This window comes from Drosophila ficusphila, unplaced genomic scaffold (genome assembly GCF_018152265.1).
Source record: "Drosophila ficusphila isolate 14025-0441.05 unplaced genomic scaffold, ASM1815226v1 contig_791, whole genome shotgun sequence".
Lineage (NCBI taxonomy): Eukaryota > Metazoa > Arthropoda > Insecta > Diptera > Drosophilidae > Drosophila > Drosophila ficusphila.
The window spans coordinates 4,127,685-4,144,252 of NW_025064737.1; the positions used below are offsets into that span (position 1 = coordinate 4,127,685).

The window sequence follows — 16,568 nt, forward strand, 5'->3', positions numbered from 1 at the left end:
ACTAAATGGCCGTTCGAAATACGTTTTGGATTTGGAAGAACGAACATACTTGAGGTGTGATTGGAAATCTAACGAAACTAGGAACGAATTCGGCAAATAAAACCAAATTAAGGCAACGAAAAAATAGATCGGAACGCAATCTAATTAACACATGACATATGCAAACTAGGACTAAATAAATAAGGCAATGAACGCATCGCATCGTTCGTTCCATAAACTGAACAGAAGAGTCGAGTTTTAAGAGGGTTGTGGCTGGGGGATTTGCGGTTTTGCCTCCTCCAAAATGGCTACTTACATGGGCGTGCCTTGCGCTCGCTTCCGCTTCCGGTTGTCGGCGTCTTTTTACGGCTGCTGGGCGCCTGACTCGCCGACCGGATCTGCCGCTTCGGTGACTCATTCTCGGCAACGCCCGGACCCGCGGATTGCGACCGGGCTGCTCAGCACGCACATGGACACAGATACGGATGAGGATGGTTCGATTCGGTTCGGTTCGGTTCGGTTTCGGTTTCAGTTTTCGATATTTGGTTTTTGCATTGCGATTGTATCGTTATTTTTTTCGATTTGGTTGTATGGTTTGTTGGTGGTGGTGGCGGTTTGATTGATGATAAGAGTACGATTTTTATGTTTTAATTTATTTTCGCATTTGGCTGGAGAATTTCATGGGCGAACGCCCTTACTACGGGTGAATTTTGTGTGGGTGTTTCAGGTGAACTATTGTACAAAATTTGGTGGTAATGCGCTACAAAAAAATCCTCCTGCAATATTTTCCTAAACACAAAAAAAAATTCTCCTCTATAATGGAACTTCGAACAGGTTTCACTTTTTATGGCTCTTGCGTAGACTAGGACAACTTTTAAAATTCAGATCGTTGCCAGCAAAACATTTTCTACTCAAAAAAATTAAATTAAAGGCTTCCCCTAAAACCCTATTTAATAAAATTTCTCTTTAACATTTGTTCTTTTTAAGCTTAAACTTATTGAATACGAAACAGACTAAAAAAAAAATTTCTGTATCTTCTGAATAGCCTTAATATAATTTTCATTTAGGTTGTTTCATACAGCAACACTGTAAACCCAAAATTAAAGCAACGTAAACCTTTTAGAGCTTTCACAGAGCAATATACAGCAGCATTTTATATTTATTTACAGTCTAGCTAACACGTATTCCCTAAAACATCAAAATGAGAGAAATAAGCAATATGAATGCATGATTATGAAGGATTACCCTGTTTATTGTTCACCCCAAATATATAACCTTAGCTTAAAGTTACTTATGAGAGTCTAAAATACTTAGTAAAAAATATCTGCAACACAGCTTTCTACAAGTATTAAAGGTTAAAAAGGAAATGTAACTTCCAACCAAGTTGAAAACACAAATCCGCGAGAAAATGGGCAAATGTATGTAACAAGAAACTACATTAAGATTGTGCACAAATCTCATAGCCCAACGAGTCTTCGGTGCACTTGACGGGGATGAAAATCGAGCCAACTCCCTTGACTCTCGGGGGGTAAAAAAAAATGGCAAATCAAACGGTTGAAGCAGTTGAGCAAACCATGGAAAAACGGAAATCATAGGAAACCAAATCAAGTCATTGATAACGGGGCGTATACTTATTGTTGGAGCGTGTACAATTGTTCTGTTCTGTTCCCGAACTTGTAACTAAATTGGTTAGTGCATTTTGTGTACTTGTGTCATTGTTGCTTAGGAGTAAATTGGCTAATCGTATATGGTTAACTTTAGAATTCAAATCGAAGTATATGCAATCTTTCTGTGTATAAATTCTGCTCGGAGATGGAAGAAAAGCGGTGCACTACTCACTTTTGAGGACCTTCTTGGGGCTGCCCTTTTGGGGACTGCCCTTCTGAGGCGATCCGTGCCTGGACAAGGCGGTCTTCTTGGGACTTCCCCGCTGAGACTCCGATTCCCGCTTGGTTATGGCCGGCATCAGTTTCTCGCGCGTCGGCGAGGGCAACAAAGCTCCCTCCTCAACGTCTACGAGAGCCAAAAACTAAAGTGTTATCCTTTGCCACTTAACTCTTATATCAGATACTCACCCGGACCCGTGGTGCGTTCAAGGTGATGACGTATATTGCTAAAGCGTGCTGGCAGTGCTGAAATCTCATCCTTATTATCAATCAAGAAGGCTTGGCCAGGAACACGTGGCTTCTTCTCCTTCTGCAATGGCGTGGATTTCTTATTGTTCTCTTGTTCCTTCTCCTCCTTGGTAATGGGTCTGACAATAAACGAGAAAAGTGATTGTTACTATTTATTTTAAGATACTTTTATACAATATTAAATAAGCAAGCAAGGAATTTATTTTCGACAAGCCGAATGTTCTATAGTATTACAGTTAGATCAAATATGAATTAGTTGACTGTTAAAATGTAATGACAGTAAAATTGGTTCTGGGGAAGTTTTTATTAATTATTACTCCTATTTATTTATTAAATTTGTATTTTAACTGTTTGAACAAAAATCAAAAAGAATAGTCTATTTATTAACAAATTGTTCCCCCATAAATTAATTTAAAATGTTTTAAGATAATATTACCTATGCACAGACGAAGCTAGGGAAAGTGCTGAAAGTGAGCTGCGCTTTGAAACCTGATCCCACAGATCCTTCTGTTTCTTGTATAACTCCGGATCGATTTCTATGCCCCAGCCGCGACACTAAAATATAAAAGTTTTTAAATTACGATCTGGTTGCATTAATATTAAAAACAATGGATATTAAACAACAAAAAAATAAATGGCTTTGTTTCAATTGGGAAACTATGTTAACTAAAAAAGAAAATTTAAGTAACTATAGCATCGATAATAAATTAAATATACAGAAAAACAATAAGTTGCTTAACCGGATATATAAATAGCTGTTAACATAAATTGAAATCAGCTGTTAATTAAAATCAATAGTGCTATTTGCCACCAACAAACTGAGGACCCACCTTATATTCGCCGGCCTTTTTGCGCAGCTCGACCATCTCCTTGAACCAGAGATCCAAATTCGGTTTAGAGTGCGGCGGGGCAGAGCCGTTCATGACCACCACCTGGCCGGATTCGGCGGCCTGCTGCCGGTTGTCCACCTCGTCCTTGAGGACGGCGGCTGCCACCGCGGCATCGGCGAAGCCGAAGTTCTCCTTTTTCGTGATGAAGTGGTTCAGGCGCTCCTGGTCGATGGCCTGCGAGAAGGGACGCGAGGTGGTCTTGCGCTCCACAATGGTCACTTGTCTGCAAGAATCGGGGGAATCATTAGCTTAAGGAAGTATTGTTGGCTTCTGAGAGAATGGTTTCAAAGGGGGAACTGCTGTGCGTCTCGATGGCTGCAGCATGCAACACTTGCAACATGCAGGTGCGGATGAATGTGGGTCGGATATCTATTTGTTATTGGGTGATGCTGCACTTTCAGGTGGGCTAATGAAGGACTTCACTGAATGAGAATGATAGCAGAAGCTATGAGCAAATCGGTGAGAGGGCTTAGTTAATCAAATGTTCATACTTCTCGTGCGTTTTTCTATCATCCGTATCGCTAACCAAGGGCTCCAACTCATGTAGAGTAGCTGAAAGCACACAGATACGAAATTTAATGCTGCAATTCAAGTCGATCGATAGCTTTATACAGATTCTGGCTGATGTCTGGGCATCAGTGGGTACATTAGGTAATAGGAAAGTATAATTTAATTGGAGAAAATGCAGTAGGAAACTAAAGGCCAAAAAGGTGGAAACAAAGGTTAGGTTTGCTTTTGCAAAGTGTCTCGATTACGCTAAATTTTCAACTCAGGGTTAAGGAAAAGGTGATTTCATATTATTGTACAGCAAATTAATGAGCCGGAAGCAGCGCCTTGGTGGGTGGTTTGTGGTTGGTGGTGGGTGGTGGTTAGTGGTCGGTGGGTGGGTGGATTTGTGGGCGTGGTTGAGTGGTTAGTCTGTGGGTGGTCTGCTTTTACTCAGGTGAGGCAAATGCTAAACGTAAACTTCAAATGAAAATCAATTTGTGTTTGTGGCATTGAGTTCAGAACCGAAAACTATGTTGAATTTGAATGCTTTGGTTGAAGCGTGTTTGGTATGGTTTCCTGGTAGTTTCTGGGGATATGTTTCAACAATTTTGGGTAACTTTTTTGTTTGGAATATAGAACGAAATTCAAACCAATTATTGTATTCTTTTCTTATATAAAATATGTGTTCACAATTCGAGTTGAATGCAGCGTTGGATAATTCATATTATTTTGGTTGTTCGATTTTTGTTTGTAACTTTTTGTTAGCACTACGTCCAATTTGTACACTATTGAAGCTCTTCGCTGGAAGCTCAAGGCGTCGCACAAGGGTTAAAGGCAAGACAAAAGCGTTTAGCAATTGAAGCCACTAATTGCCACTGAGATGCAGATGCACTTAAAGATTTAGCTTATATGTATATAGAGGGGATAAATTTAACTTTATGCTATTTGATTGTCGATATCTTTTAGTTCCGTCTCCGTTTTCCTTACCTATGCGCTTTGCTTGAACTGTAAATTTAGTTAGTAATTAAGGGATTTGTTTCCATATCGACTGCCCATAGCCTGAACTAACCCCACACTAAGTTCGCCAATTGACCTAGCCGATGATATGTGGGCGAGATATATAGAGTTGATGCCGTGTTGACTGATTGATAAATGGTTGTCTGGTTTAATGAATGACACTATAGTAATTTCGATTGGTTTGTCGTTTCACACATGCAACGAAACTAAGGCAACGTATGCAGTAACTCCTACGCTTCGATCGAAATGAAAACAGAATTTATCACACAACCTGCGGCCACAACATGCTCATACTACACTTGGCTATTTTCAATTCATCAATTCGTCACGTAAAATTGCATTGACACACGTGTCGGTGTCGGTGGTTTATGTTTCTCGGATGAGCACATCGGGGGTTTAATCCCATCAATTTTTAAGTGATCAAGGCAATTTTACGCTCGGCGGTAAAAACAAGTTGTATTTGTTTAGCACTAATAAACATTAAATTTAGTTCAACACTTACGTCAGCTTTTGGCTAAAAAGATATTCTTGATTGTGTTCAACCTTTTTAGTTTGGGGTTTTAGTTTGGTTTTTGGAAAGGAATTTAGCATAATTTCGTTCTATATGAAATAGATTTTAAAGACAGTAATAGTTTGCTAACTGCTTGAAATGAAAATAATCATTAGTTTACAAAAGCGTTCAACGAAACAGTGGCTTGTACGTACAGAACGAAAGGAAAAATTATACGAAAAAAGGTCGAGATAATTATTCTAGGAAAAGATCTATCTTAGTTCTGAGCACTGTAGTATACATATTTATAGGTACGAGTACGAGTATAAAGGTAAGCGAAAAGTTACGACGACGTGTACATAAAAAACTTGATTTGGAATTCAATCGATTGCTTTTGGTGGCAAAATAGCATTTTTAATATGGCAGCGGTGGGAGGAGAGAAAATCGTTTAAACTACGTTCATTTACCAACACAATTCAACGCTTTTGTATTAATTTTGGTTAGGTTTTGCTTTTTTTTTATAGCTCAATGCTGCTGCCACGGCACAAATTTTCATTTAAAAATCTTGAAAAATAAACAAATCTCAACAGTAACGAAGGTTAGTAAACAAAATGTTACGCAATCTGCCGTGAATTAGTTTGTTAGGTTGGTTAAGTAAAGAAACGGTTAATTAAAAATCTAAATCAAACGTTAACTCATTAAAGTACGCTCGCTCTTTTGGACTTGTAAATTAGTTTTAGTATTACATATATAGTAGTTGAAAGAAACTACGCGCTAGTAGGAGATTTTTTCGTTTGTTTCATATATATTAATTTGTTTGTTTTTTTTTTTTTTTGGTTGTTAAGTATGTTAAATAAATGCTTAGCGACGACAATTTGTTGTCGCACCTTCTTTCTGATTTGTTGTTCGTTTTTTATGCACCGTAGGCAGGCCGGCCCCGCCACCCATCATCGTGTGATGTGCGTGACCATTCTGGGTTTGGGTCAGACTCTGATTCTGATTCTGGTTTTGGGTGTGACTGTGACTTTGGCCGCCGGACCGAAGGGCGCCCAGCGATATGGACTTTCTCGGATAATCGCCGGCGGCGGCCCTAGACGTCGCCTCGCCGCCGCCCTTAATCCGTCGGACAGTGGGCCAAACGAATTGCAGGCGGTACTCAGTGCTCAATTTACTGATGGTCTTTTTCAATAGCCCATTTGACTCACCCGCCTGCGAAAGATAAGAGCAGAATCACAAAACAAAAAAGGGTTTTTTTTCCAGGGTTCGGGTTAGGGTTTCATACAAAAGAGAATAATAACGAGAAGGAGAAAAGAAAGAGAACGAGAACGAGAACGAGAAAAAGAGAGCATTGCAATGTCGCATTGAGTGTAAGGATAAGTTTAAATTTTAGATATTAATCGTTATTTAGTTTAGTATGGTTTTCATATTTGTTCGGGTTTATGGGGACGATCAGAGCACAGTTAACATAGAGAAGAAGAGACCGGTTAGTCATAGGTGGAGAAACAGAGAACGAGAAAGAGAAGAAATACACACAATACAAGTATAAATTGTAAATTTTGAACATCTATTACTAATTTCTTGAGTGTGGTAAATCAAAACCCAAAACATATACAAATACATTATAAGGTTTTTAAAATCAAATAATTTAAATATCTGGGACTAAAACAGACGCAAGGTCAAAGTTATCGAAAATAACTTCTCTTCTATATTATATATATTAATAGTTGAATCGGTTTTAGTCCCTTTTTAAAACATTTTCAAATTCCCATATTTTTATATTGATACTATTAATATAATAATAATGATTTACTAGCTGAGAAAAACAATTTAATGCTTTTATAAATAAAGTTTCAATAACTTTAAAAGCATAGTATTATATGTAAAGGAAAACTACAGTAATAAGTGCCCCGTAATGTATGCTATAGAACCATAAAAACCATCAAACATACTTAGAAACAAATAATAACTCAAATATAATCTACCTTGGTCTACGTTTTTTGCATTCAATTCCACATTTCATTCACCCACACCGAGAATAGAAGAAGGCAAAGAAAAACTGGCATAAAACCCTTGTTACATGCATTGCAAATCACAGACACAATGGCCACAATCAGAACGGCAAAAGTTATACTAAGTATTGAATGTATCAGGGATATAACAAGCGTATGAATGGGCGAAAAAAATCGATATACAACTTATGCAAATGTTGGAGGGTTTTGCAGATTAAAATTTTACATTCAGGTCGAGTAGCCGCCCGACTAACTGACATTCGGTCTGACAACTCAATGGTGCTCCAGCGCACTCACTGCGAAATGTACAGACACATGCAATCATGCTCATGTGAGTAAATGAAATTTTCCCATAGCCGCAAACGGCGAGACGAGCTACAAATGTTCAACAACATGTCCTGCACGGGGAAAATTGCCAATAAAAGGACCAGAAAAGTTGCAGACAGTGCGGCACGGGTTGTGTCAATGCCGAGGGTTTTGGGTGTTGGGGGGAATTCGAGGGAAAATTCAGAGGGACTGACTGATAGACAGCATCAACGCTAATGGAAATTGTTGCGCGCTTCCAAGTTCCGGTCCAGTGGTCCGAGGCGCGTTCTATCTCAGATCGGAAATAAGAGACAGGTTCTATCTCCCTGGTGATTGTTCTCAGCTTTATGTGGCATCACGAAGGCACAAAATCGGAATACTAAATAATGTCAATACTGTGGTCCATGATTTTGCATAAAAAAAGTTAAAGCCTTCATAAGAACAGATGAAAAAACTACTTGAATTTATTTACCTAAAGTGCAAATTTAATTTTCAATAATTTCCTAATTACATTATTCTTTTCGAGTTTCTTTGTTCTCTAATGTGGTTTCTAAATGCACAAATGTTATCTGCAATGCAGAAATGATTAACCTTCAACTAAATTTGGCATGCTGGGAACTAAACTCGCAAACACACATACACTCAAACAGACACCAACACACTGGAAACTGTAGTGCACACACAAGTATTGATTAGGCACTAGACGACTATTGAATTTGACACCCGAGAGAGCGAAATGCAGAAATCAATCTGACAATTGTGTACCTGTTTTCTTGTGGTTCCGTCGATCTCCGTTGCAATGGGATACGCACGTCCATTGGGCACGACGGGTGGTCCCTCCGATTTGCTGCGGCGCGAAGGCGTTCCCCGCTCCTCCGACTACAGAGAGACAGAGACAGAGATAGGGAGACATTAAGGGTATGCGAACATGTATAGTTAATTAGCTGGTCATTAATATTACGCATACGCCTTGTTGACGTGCGTCATCAGGTGAAGTCAATTAATTATGTATTGTCAGGGTGCCTGCGATAGTATGTCAAAAGCACACATTCTCTGGCACACCGGTATTCGGGTCAGAGGCGTGCGAAGGGTTTTAAACAGGGGTACTCAAATTAATTCCTAAAAACTAGGAGCTATATTCGTATACAGTTAGGAATATCCACTTTTAGTTTTAGCATTTAATTAAAAATAATTACGAAATAAAGAATATACAAAAATAAATTTTAAAATGCATTTCCTCCAGAATATTAGCAATTGAATGTTGTACTCTTAAGTGGCCATTTTACCAATTTGTTTTCATGGTTTTTTATTAATTAAGTGTCAATGTATATGAACAGATGTAACCTGAAAAACCTCGCACCTGCGTACGCCTCTGATTTCGCACACGTATCTCAATGTCCTTGCAACATGTGCCGCTGTGTGCCTTACTATTAATTAGCCTAGCGTTGAAGAGAAGCAGCGGAAAATGAACTAGGAAAGGACCAACCTCATATGGAAGCTTTTGCGAACGGCTTTTGTGTATTTCCTGTGAATTGTGAGAGCGTCGACATTTTTATGAGGGCCGCGGCTTAAACGCATTAACCCTAATGCCAAACCTCCCGTAAAGGCAGTGGCTTTCATAAGACCTTTGAATATGGTTACGAAAATATACTTGCAAATGAAAATGTGGTCAAATATTTAAACTTTCAAAAAACAAACAAAAATTGAGTACCTTCTAGCGTACAATTAAATAATTAGCTTAAATCTTCTTTTTAGTTCTCAATAAGGAACCGCCAACTTCATGAAAAAACGTGGCACGATAATTACAAAAATTAAAGGGCATACAAAAAATATGTTTTTATTCCTTTTTAGAATGCAAGAACGAATTTCCACTGCTCTCAGGGTCCTCTTCAAATGTCAAAAGCGCATAAAGTTTGCGTGGTCATAAACTGAAAATACTATTAGACGTGGAAAGCCGGCTGGATCTTTACAATTTTTCATTTCATACATGAACACGTAGATATGCACAATAACTTGCCATTTTTACGAGTGAAAATCCTTTCATTTGCTACCTTTTTATTCATATATGCACATGGGGTTAGATAAAAACGTGATTGCATTACAAAAATTTAAAGTTGGCCTGAGTCACACAACAAAGTACAATTATGACTAATAACGTCATAAAAGATGAAAACATGTAAGAATATTTTCTAGCTGTTTGTCTTTATAATTTGCATTTCTGTTTATTTTAGTTTATGTTGTTCCAACATTGAACAAAAAGTTTCTTACATTAAAATAAAGACACTTAATCATTGAATTTTTTATACCTTTAATGGAAATAGTTTAGAAAAATTAAGCTTAATACATTTTAAAACCAAAAATTGAACCTATCAACTTCTAAATATGTACTTTAAAAATCGTATGTTCTCATATTCTGTAAAAACTGTTTGTCAAATGAAGAAATTTTCGTTCATTTCAGCGCTCATGAAAGCGTCTGTCCAGTATTATCGCACAATTCATATTTTCAATATATCTGTTCACCTTTTGAAAACTCAAGGACATGTAGATGGCGGGGAAAACAGATGGGGAAAGGATACAAGAATGTCACTTACTCTCGCCAAACGATGTGCACTGGCATCTCGGCGTGCATCTGTATATTCAGATCCTATAATAAACTCGTGCGATTTATATGCTAATTCTGGACATTTTTTCCGTCGCGGCAGTGGCGGCTCATTTGTCGGTCCTGCGGATGCGGAATCCAATCAAAAATCGTCGAATCAGAACGAGATCAATAAATATGTCCGTGACAATAGGGCGCAAGACAAACGTCCTCGCAACTCACCAACAAATTGACTTGGATTCGGGGCTGGCGCCCGTCGCACAACCTCTGGTCGCGAATTGCCCGTAAATTCATGCCAACGATAAGTGCTCCGATACTCCGAGTGGAGCTGCTGGAATAGAAAAGACCAAGGCGTTAATTCTGGGCTCAGATGCACCGAACAAAATAGAGTAATATTGTAAGATTGAAAAATACATTGTTGGACAACAAAACTTTGTCTGCTACAACTAAGTTTTGTTTGCAAAAAAAAGAACCAATAAGAATAATAAAAAACTTTCTTTCAGAAAAAACAAAAGCTTTAAAAATCTCGGATACCAGTTTATTTATCTAAAATGCTTTAAGATGTTAACAATGACTGTTTTTCATACATCTATAAAAATGGTAAATTAACTGTCAAATTAATATCAAAACAAATGAATAAGAAAATATTTAAAATATATTTTTTTATTTTTTCGAGCGTGTTTCCCTTTTAAAATAGACAATGGGCGCAATTCAACATGGGTAATTATTACAGCCAAACGCATGTCAAATACCACAATGAGACCAACCGAAAGCTAACCACTTCCACATATGGCCACATGTAAGTATTTTCATTTGCCAGGGCCAGACTTTCGGCTCAGGGCTATCGGCCAATTGGCCAGTTAGTCAAATAGTTTCGTTCCGGGCTCTCGGCCAAATTGCGGTTTGTCGCATTTCAATGCGGCATTACGTCCACCCACTTTCTCCATTACAACTGCAGCCATTTGATAATTGCGACAATGGCCAGAGAAAAATCCATATTAACGGCCTCTTTTATACTGCAACAGTTACTCTTGCTGCCACTTTTGCAGTGACTATTTGTGTTATTTTGCGACTTATTTTATGGCCACGACAGCGCGTATCGATCTAAGCCAAGGGACTTGGACATTTCGAGTAGAAGTCGTTGCATGTGAGCTGTAAATTGGGTTAAGCCCTTCCACACAAACTGGCTAAGACAGTTGCAGTCCTGGCCGACAGACAGACAGTTCCAGGACATTCTCGTGGAGCAGCCAAGTCACTCGATTTAATTATGGCCCGACTTGGAGTTCAACCCACTGCCTTCCAAGAATTTACGTTAGTCTACCTGGGCTTAACTTTCATTGTCTCGACGTCGTTTCCTGCTCCACTTTTGTTCAACGAAATAATTGCCGGCTGGCACGCAATGTCAAAAGACAGTAAACAGTATATTAATTATTTACTGCAACTGTTTCTTTTTTTAATTTTAATTTTTAAACAGTTAATCTGGGTTTCTCACAAGGTTGCTTACTTCAATTATATAATAAATCCAAATCTTTTTAAGCAGATAACTTTTAAGATGTACAATTAATAAAACTAATAAGTATCACATCATACATCATCTATATTATCTGCATTCCAACAACTCATTCGCATAAAATCTTTAAAAATCAATATGACACATATGGTTCATCCATCTGCTTCAAGGGTTACTCATATTTTTCTTTTAATCAAACAAATACCATCCCTCTTTTTTATGCACTTTATATATCCATTCTCTGATATCTTTGAGATAACTACACACGCATGTCATAGAAGCACTTAATAAATTAATCCACAATAAATCTCGCTCCCCCTTAGTTTTCCGCGATCAGGATAATGCCTTAACCCAAACAATGACCCCATGAGCAATTAACCCAGTTGCGGGCAGACCTCTTCAGTCTAGACTCCAGACACACTCCAATAACCGGCAGCGCTTTAGACCAATTAAAAGGAGCTGTGGCGAATCATTCCTCGACAATCAATAAAGCTCACTTGCCCGGAAAGAAGCGGCAGACACGCCTTCGGCACGCACCTTTTGAATAATTTAGCAGTAGAGCTCACTTTATTGGAGCCGCTGGAAGAGAACTCGAGCCTACGTGGCTTCGTTTGTCAAATGAATTGGCAGTTGATGTCAGGGGCGTCGCCATCGTTCGCACTGCCAAAAGTGAGGAAGGGGTTCCTGCCACGTGGCAGTCCCACACCTGTGCATATACTCGTATTTATTTGCTAGCCAGCCAACATTGAGTACATATCCCGGGCAGCTGCAACCATTTATCATGTCATGTATGGGAGGTGAGTGCCCAAAAAAAAAAAAAAAGAAAACTTATATACTTCCTCCTGATTTATGTGGTGGTAAAATTGATTGCGGTCACCAAATGCAGCCGCACCCCAGCATCAATATTTAAATATTATGTATGCGTTTTTTTCGACAGTATATTAAAAATTAATTCCGTATGAAATTTTAAATGTGGTGCAGCTTTTGGGGCTAGCGAAGCGAATGTGTGTAGTTTGGGGAAATCATTTCACTTTAAAATTTCAGCATTCATGCGAGAGAGACGGCAATCCCTCAACTGGGAGACACTTGGGCTCCCTGTCCGGATTTCTGTGCAGTGATGTTGAAATCCTGATAAGCCTGCTGACATCTCAACTATCCCACAGCTGACAGATGGGCGGGGCAACCCGGCAATCCTGCTGCTGTTGGTTCGAGTGCTTTTAATTAAAATTTTAAACGCTGACGAGCTTACGGCTTTAAGAGAACCTGCCGCTGTCACCGAGTGATTTTTAATGGAGTTTTCTAGAAGTGAGTGCTATTTATTTGCCATCAAAACTTAGCCCATACATCAATGTCCAATTTGTGGTGTTCCTAACTAACCTATAAATAAATGTCCACGTTGCAGACATATTTTCTGTATAGGTTTTCCCATATCCGATGCACATGCTGAAGATAAATTTATGGCTTTTGGGTATGGGTGGAAATCCAGTACTTATATGGCATAGCATACTTGCAGGCGTCACTTGCACCATAATCTGCACACACACTTGTGTTCTGACCGCACAAGTGTGTGTGAGGGAAATTCGTGTGCGTGTTTAATCTTCCCGAAGGGACCTTTCAAGTTTTATGCGGGCAAAACAAGCAAAATGACACCTCGAAGCATAGTTATCGCCAGCAAGATCCTTGTTCTGCGGTCTCATTCGTTTGTGTGTGTTGGTGCATTGGTGTAGCCGTATCCCTTAGAAGTGCCAACCACATTCCTGGGGAACAAGAAAATGTCTTTGTCCAATGCGTTTTGGGGTGAGCACGAAAAGTTTGTTTTTTTAATTTATGCGGAAAGCTAAGTTTAAGTAAGTTACAGCACAATATTTTCTAAAAATATACAAACAAAAAATACATTTTCATAAAACCTATTGTGCACGTATTCTTAACCAATCCTTTTTTATTTTTTTCTTAGTTTGTATCAATTCCCTTTTATTTTTCCTCTCGAAGTTAAATTACCAAATTGCAAATTTTTCTTACAAGAACTATTAACAAATATTGAGTTTAAGCTATGCAAATTGTATTCCTATCTTGTCATAAAAATGCAGCTGTGCGAAAACTTCGCTTTTCGGCTATGTTGTTTTGCTACTTTTGCCGCAGCCCTCGACTTGCTTGTAAAGTTTTTTCATTTGCATTTTGTTTACGATGCATTTTTGCCATTTGACACCATTTTGTCTGGCACAGACAACGCCGTGTGTGTACGAAGCAGAGCGGCTTTTATGGTTTCCGCCGGCCAGGCCTAGCCCACAAAACACCTGACCAGATGGGTTGCATGTTTGCCACAGCTGGACTCCAGCCCCTTTTCCATTTTGCTCGGGTGCGTGCCTTTGTGCCGCTGTGGCTTAGTTTGCTCGATTGCTCAACTAACTTGGCCTGTGGGATGTTTGCTGCCATTTTGCGAGGTCTGCGCCAGCAATTAATTCACTCAGCAGTGGCCCCAGCCCGGCAGGAATGATGCTCCTGCCACAAATTTAATTGCCGGCTGCATTGAAATGAGACACACTCTGAAACAGCAAGACGGACTGACTGACTGATTGACCGGCAGTCAAAAGTCATTTCCCGACCTCGTAGAACGCCTAACAACAATACTGAACAAAATTTTTGTTTTACTCTAGAAACTAATGTCTAAAAATGTCAACAAAGTAATTTTAAATGGTAAACTAGCCCCAATTTTTGAATTATTGCATTCTTACAAATAATTTTATAAACTCGAAAGTTTTGAAAATTTTTTTTTTAACTAAACAAATGTTTAGATTTTGTCTTACAATTTGTATACTTTTCGGAACAATACTGTTTTTTTCCCGTGTGTACAATATAACCACCATAGGTCGCCGTCTAACGAGGCACATTGGCCAACCAACCCAAGTCAACTCTGGGTTGGAGGTCACCTTCATTAAATTAAAGAACACTGCTCATTTGCATGGCCGCCTTTTTTCCGCTCTCTCAGTTGCCTTCTCCCATAAATATGGATTTAGTTTCCGTTCAAATAAAAGCAGAACAAACTGCGAGCCACATTTAATTAGTGCGAATTAATTTGTAACCGTGGCGAGGTATTTAATAGAGCTTCAATATAATTAAAATATGAGCGCATCTTGCAGATAGGCGTTGAAATTAACCCGCAAAATCAACAGCGAAGCATTTGATTAAACTTATGCATAATTAATTGTTCTTTGGATACTATTTATTCGCCATTTAAACTGAAATAAACATTTTAATGAAATGTATCGCGTACTCATATTTTATGGTAAGGTAGTTTGTAAAAGTTCTGAGTTCTCTACCTTAAATTGAAAATTATAAATTGGTCTTATAACTTCAAATTCAACATTGAACTAAAAAAAAAAGATTATGTGATTGAATAAAGAATATTAATTTTCTGAACTCCAGTTAAAAGTTTTTGCTTAATGCTAATAAATTGATTGATTTAAACCATATTTAAGTTGACTTTTGGATAGTAAACCATCATATTAAATGATATGCTACAATGAAGAAAATAATTTTAAAGTTATTTTCCTAATGCGAATAAATTGGTTTATTTGTGAAATGGATTTTTAAGCCCATATTTAAATAGATTTTGGAGAGCAAACTGTAATTTCCACATTGAAGTTTGACAGCAAGGCTTACCAATTTTGGTTTTGGCAAATTAAATTAAATTGATTTCGCAAGAAAAAGTTTTCCCCATAACTTGAACGTTTTTCGGTCTGCCCCACCCACTTAACTTTAGGAAAACTCCCAAGCCACAGCTTGCAAACGAGTTATGCAACAATTTAATGTCAACATACAATTAAGCCTGAAGAGAGCTTTCCAAAGGCTGTCGTTAAGCTGAACGCTGCGAGTTATTTTCTCCCAGCCAAGAGTCAGGCGGCAAAAAAAGAAAAAAAGGAAAGGCAGACAGGAAACAGGAGTGCAGAGGGCGACATAAAGACGTCAGCTGAAAAGTCATTTGTATGCAACCGCAAATCGAGGGACATTAAACTTTTAAGACGCTTTTATTGCTCTCCCCACAGCCCGTGTGCTCCACATCGTCTGTGTCCTTTTCAATTCTAATCCCTATACCTTGGGTCCGCTTGACTCCGGGCCTTTCGCTTTGGCTTTGGCTTTGATTTGACGGCTTAGCGTTGACATGGCTGTCGATGTGGCAGCCTGATTTATATATCCCAGTCCATGTGAAATTTTCAGTCAAATTGCTTGTGGCTACGGCGGAAAAGCCAACGCGAAAGCTCTATAAATTCTGCATAAGTCAGCGGACTCTGTTATTTTCTAAAATTTATTTTAGTTCTCTCAGACGCAGTCCACGAATAACATACGTTGGTTTTTGCGGAAATATGTATGTGCTTCCAGGCACTTTTTGTGTTTCAGCCCAGACAGAAAATCCCATAAACACCTTTTCAGCAAATGGAGCTTGGATTTCTGCATTTTAAGTGCGCAGTAAGGTAGCTTCCAGCTCTGCTAAAAATAAATTTAAAGAGGAGAGGATCTACTGGCTAAGTTATTTCGCTCTTAGTTGCTTTAAAATGCCAGATTGACATAACTTGTTTGGCGAGCTTATAGATTTTACGAAATAGTACTGTGCCGTAACCGGATTTTTGACATTAAATTACAAATACATTTTATGATTTTCATTCAATTTAACAGGAATAACATCTGACTTCCCTTTTCAGAAACAACTGAAAATTAAGATCCATTTATGTTATTAAATTCTTTCCTTTCACATTCTGCTGGCCGCAAACAAAGGAAAACTTTTCACACATACTTGGGCCGAGAAATTGCAGCACTTCCTCAGCAATTTATGACGGCAAACTTTTGTGACACCTTCGCCACCTGGAAAATATTCGTCATATTTCCGAGCAGAATGCAACTCAAATTATGTACAATACGCCGGAGGGGAGTAAATAAACAACATGGGAGGGGGACGTTGGGCATATTTAATTGCATTTTCCTGTCTGTCCCTGTCCTCGAGCCAAACTTCAAATGTCTGGACCGACAAAAAGATACTCGTATCCATATCTGCATCTGCTGCAGACATTTCCATGTGCATCTGCTGCTAAGCGTTATTCAATGTTGAACAATTAAAATGAAATTCGATACCGCCTTTGAGCTCTTAAAAA

At 38.6% G+C, this 16,568-nt stretch overlaps 1 protein-coding gene across 10 annotated transcripts in view; it reads right to left on the reverse strand.

Moving 5' to 3' along the window:
• Positions 1-16,568, reverse strand: part of LOC108098571 (serine/arginine repetitive matrix protein 1) — a 33,265-nt gene that overhangs the window by 7,331 nt on the left and 9,366 nt on the right. For 3 of the 10 annotated variants that reach the window (XM_017201599.2, XM_017201594.2, XM_017201595.2), the window contains exons 3-12: positions 10,137-10,245; positions 9,907-10,037; positions 8,081-8,194; positions 5,888-6,209; positions 3,496-3,556; positions 2,945-3,227; positions 2,551-2,669; positions 2,055-2,233; positions 1,819-1,992; positions 296-433 (exon numbers count right to left, since the gene is read on the reverse strand). In XM_017201599.2, coding sequence (XP_017057088.1) covers positions 296-433; positions 1,819-1,992; positions 2,055-2,233; positions 2,551-2,669; positions 2,945-3,227; positions 3,496-3,556; positions 5,888-6,209; positions 8,081-8,194; positions 9,907-10,037; positions 10,137-10,245 — 1,630 coding nt within the window. Of the gene's footprint in view, positions 1-295; positions 434-1,818; positions 1,993-2,054; positions 2,234-2,550; positions 2,670-2,944; positions 3,228-3,495; positions 3,557-4,480; positions 6,210-8,080; positions 8,195-9,906; positions 10,038-10,136; positions 10,246-16,568 lie in introns of those variants that run through there. The other 7 variants (XM_017201600.2, XM_017201597.2, XM_017201603.2 and 4 more) reach the window with 6 other exon arrangements.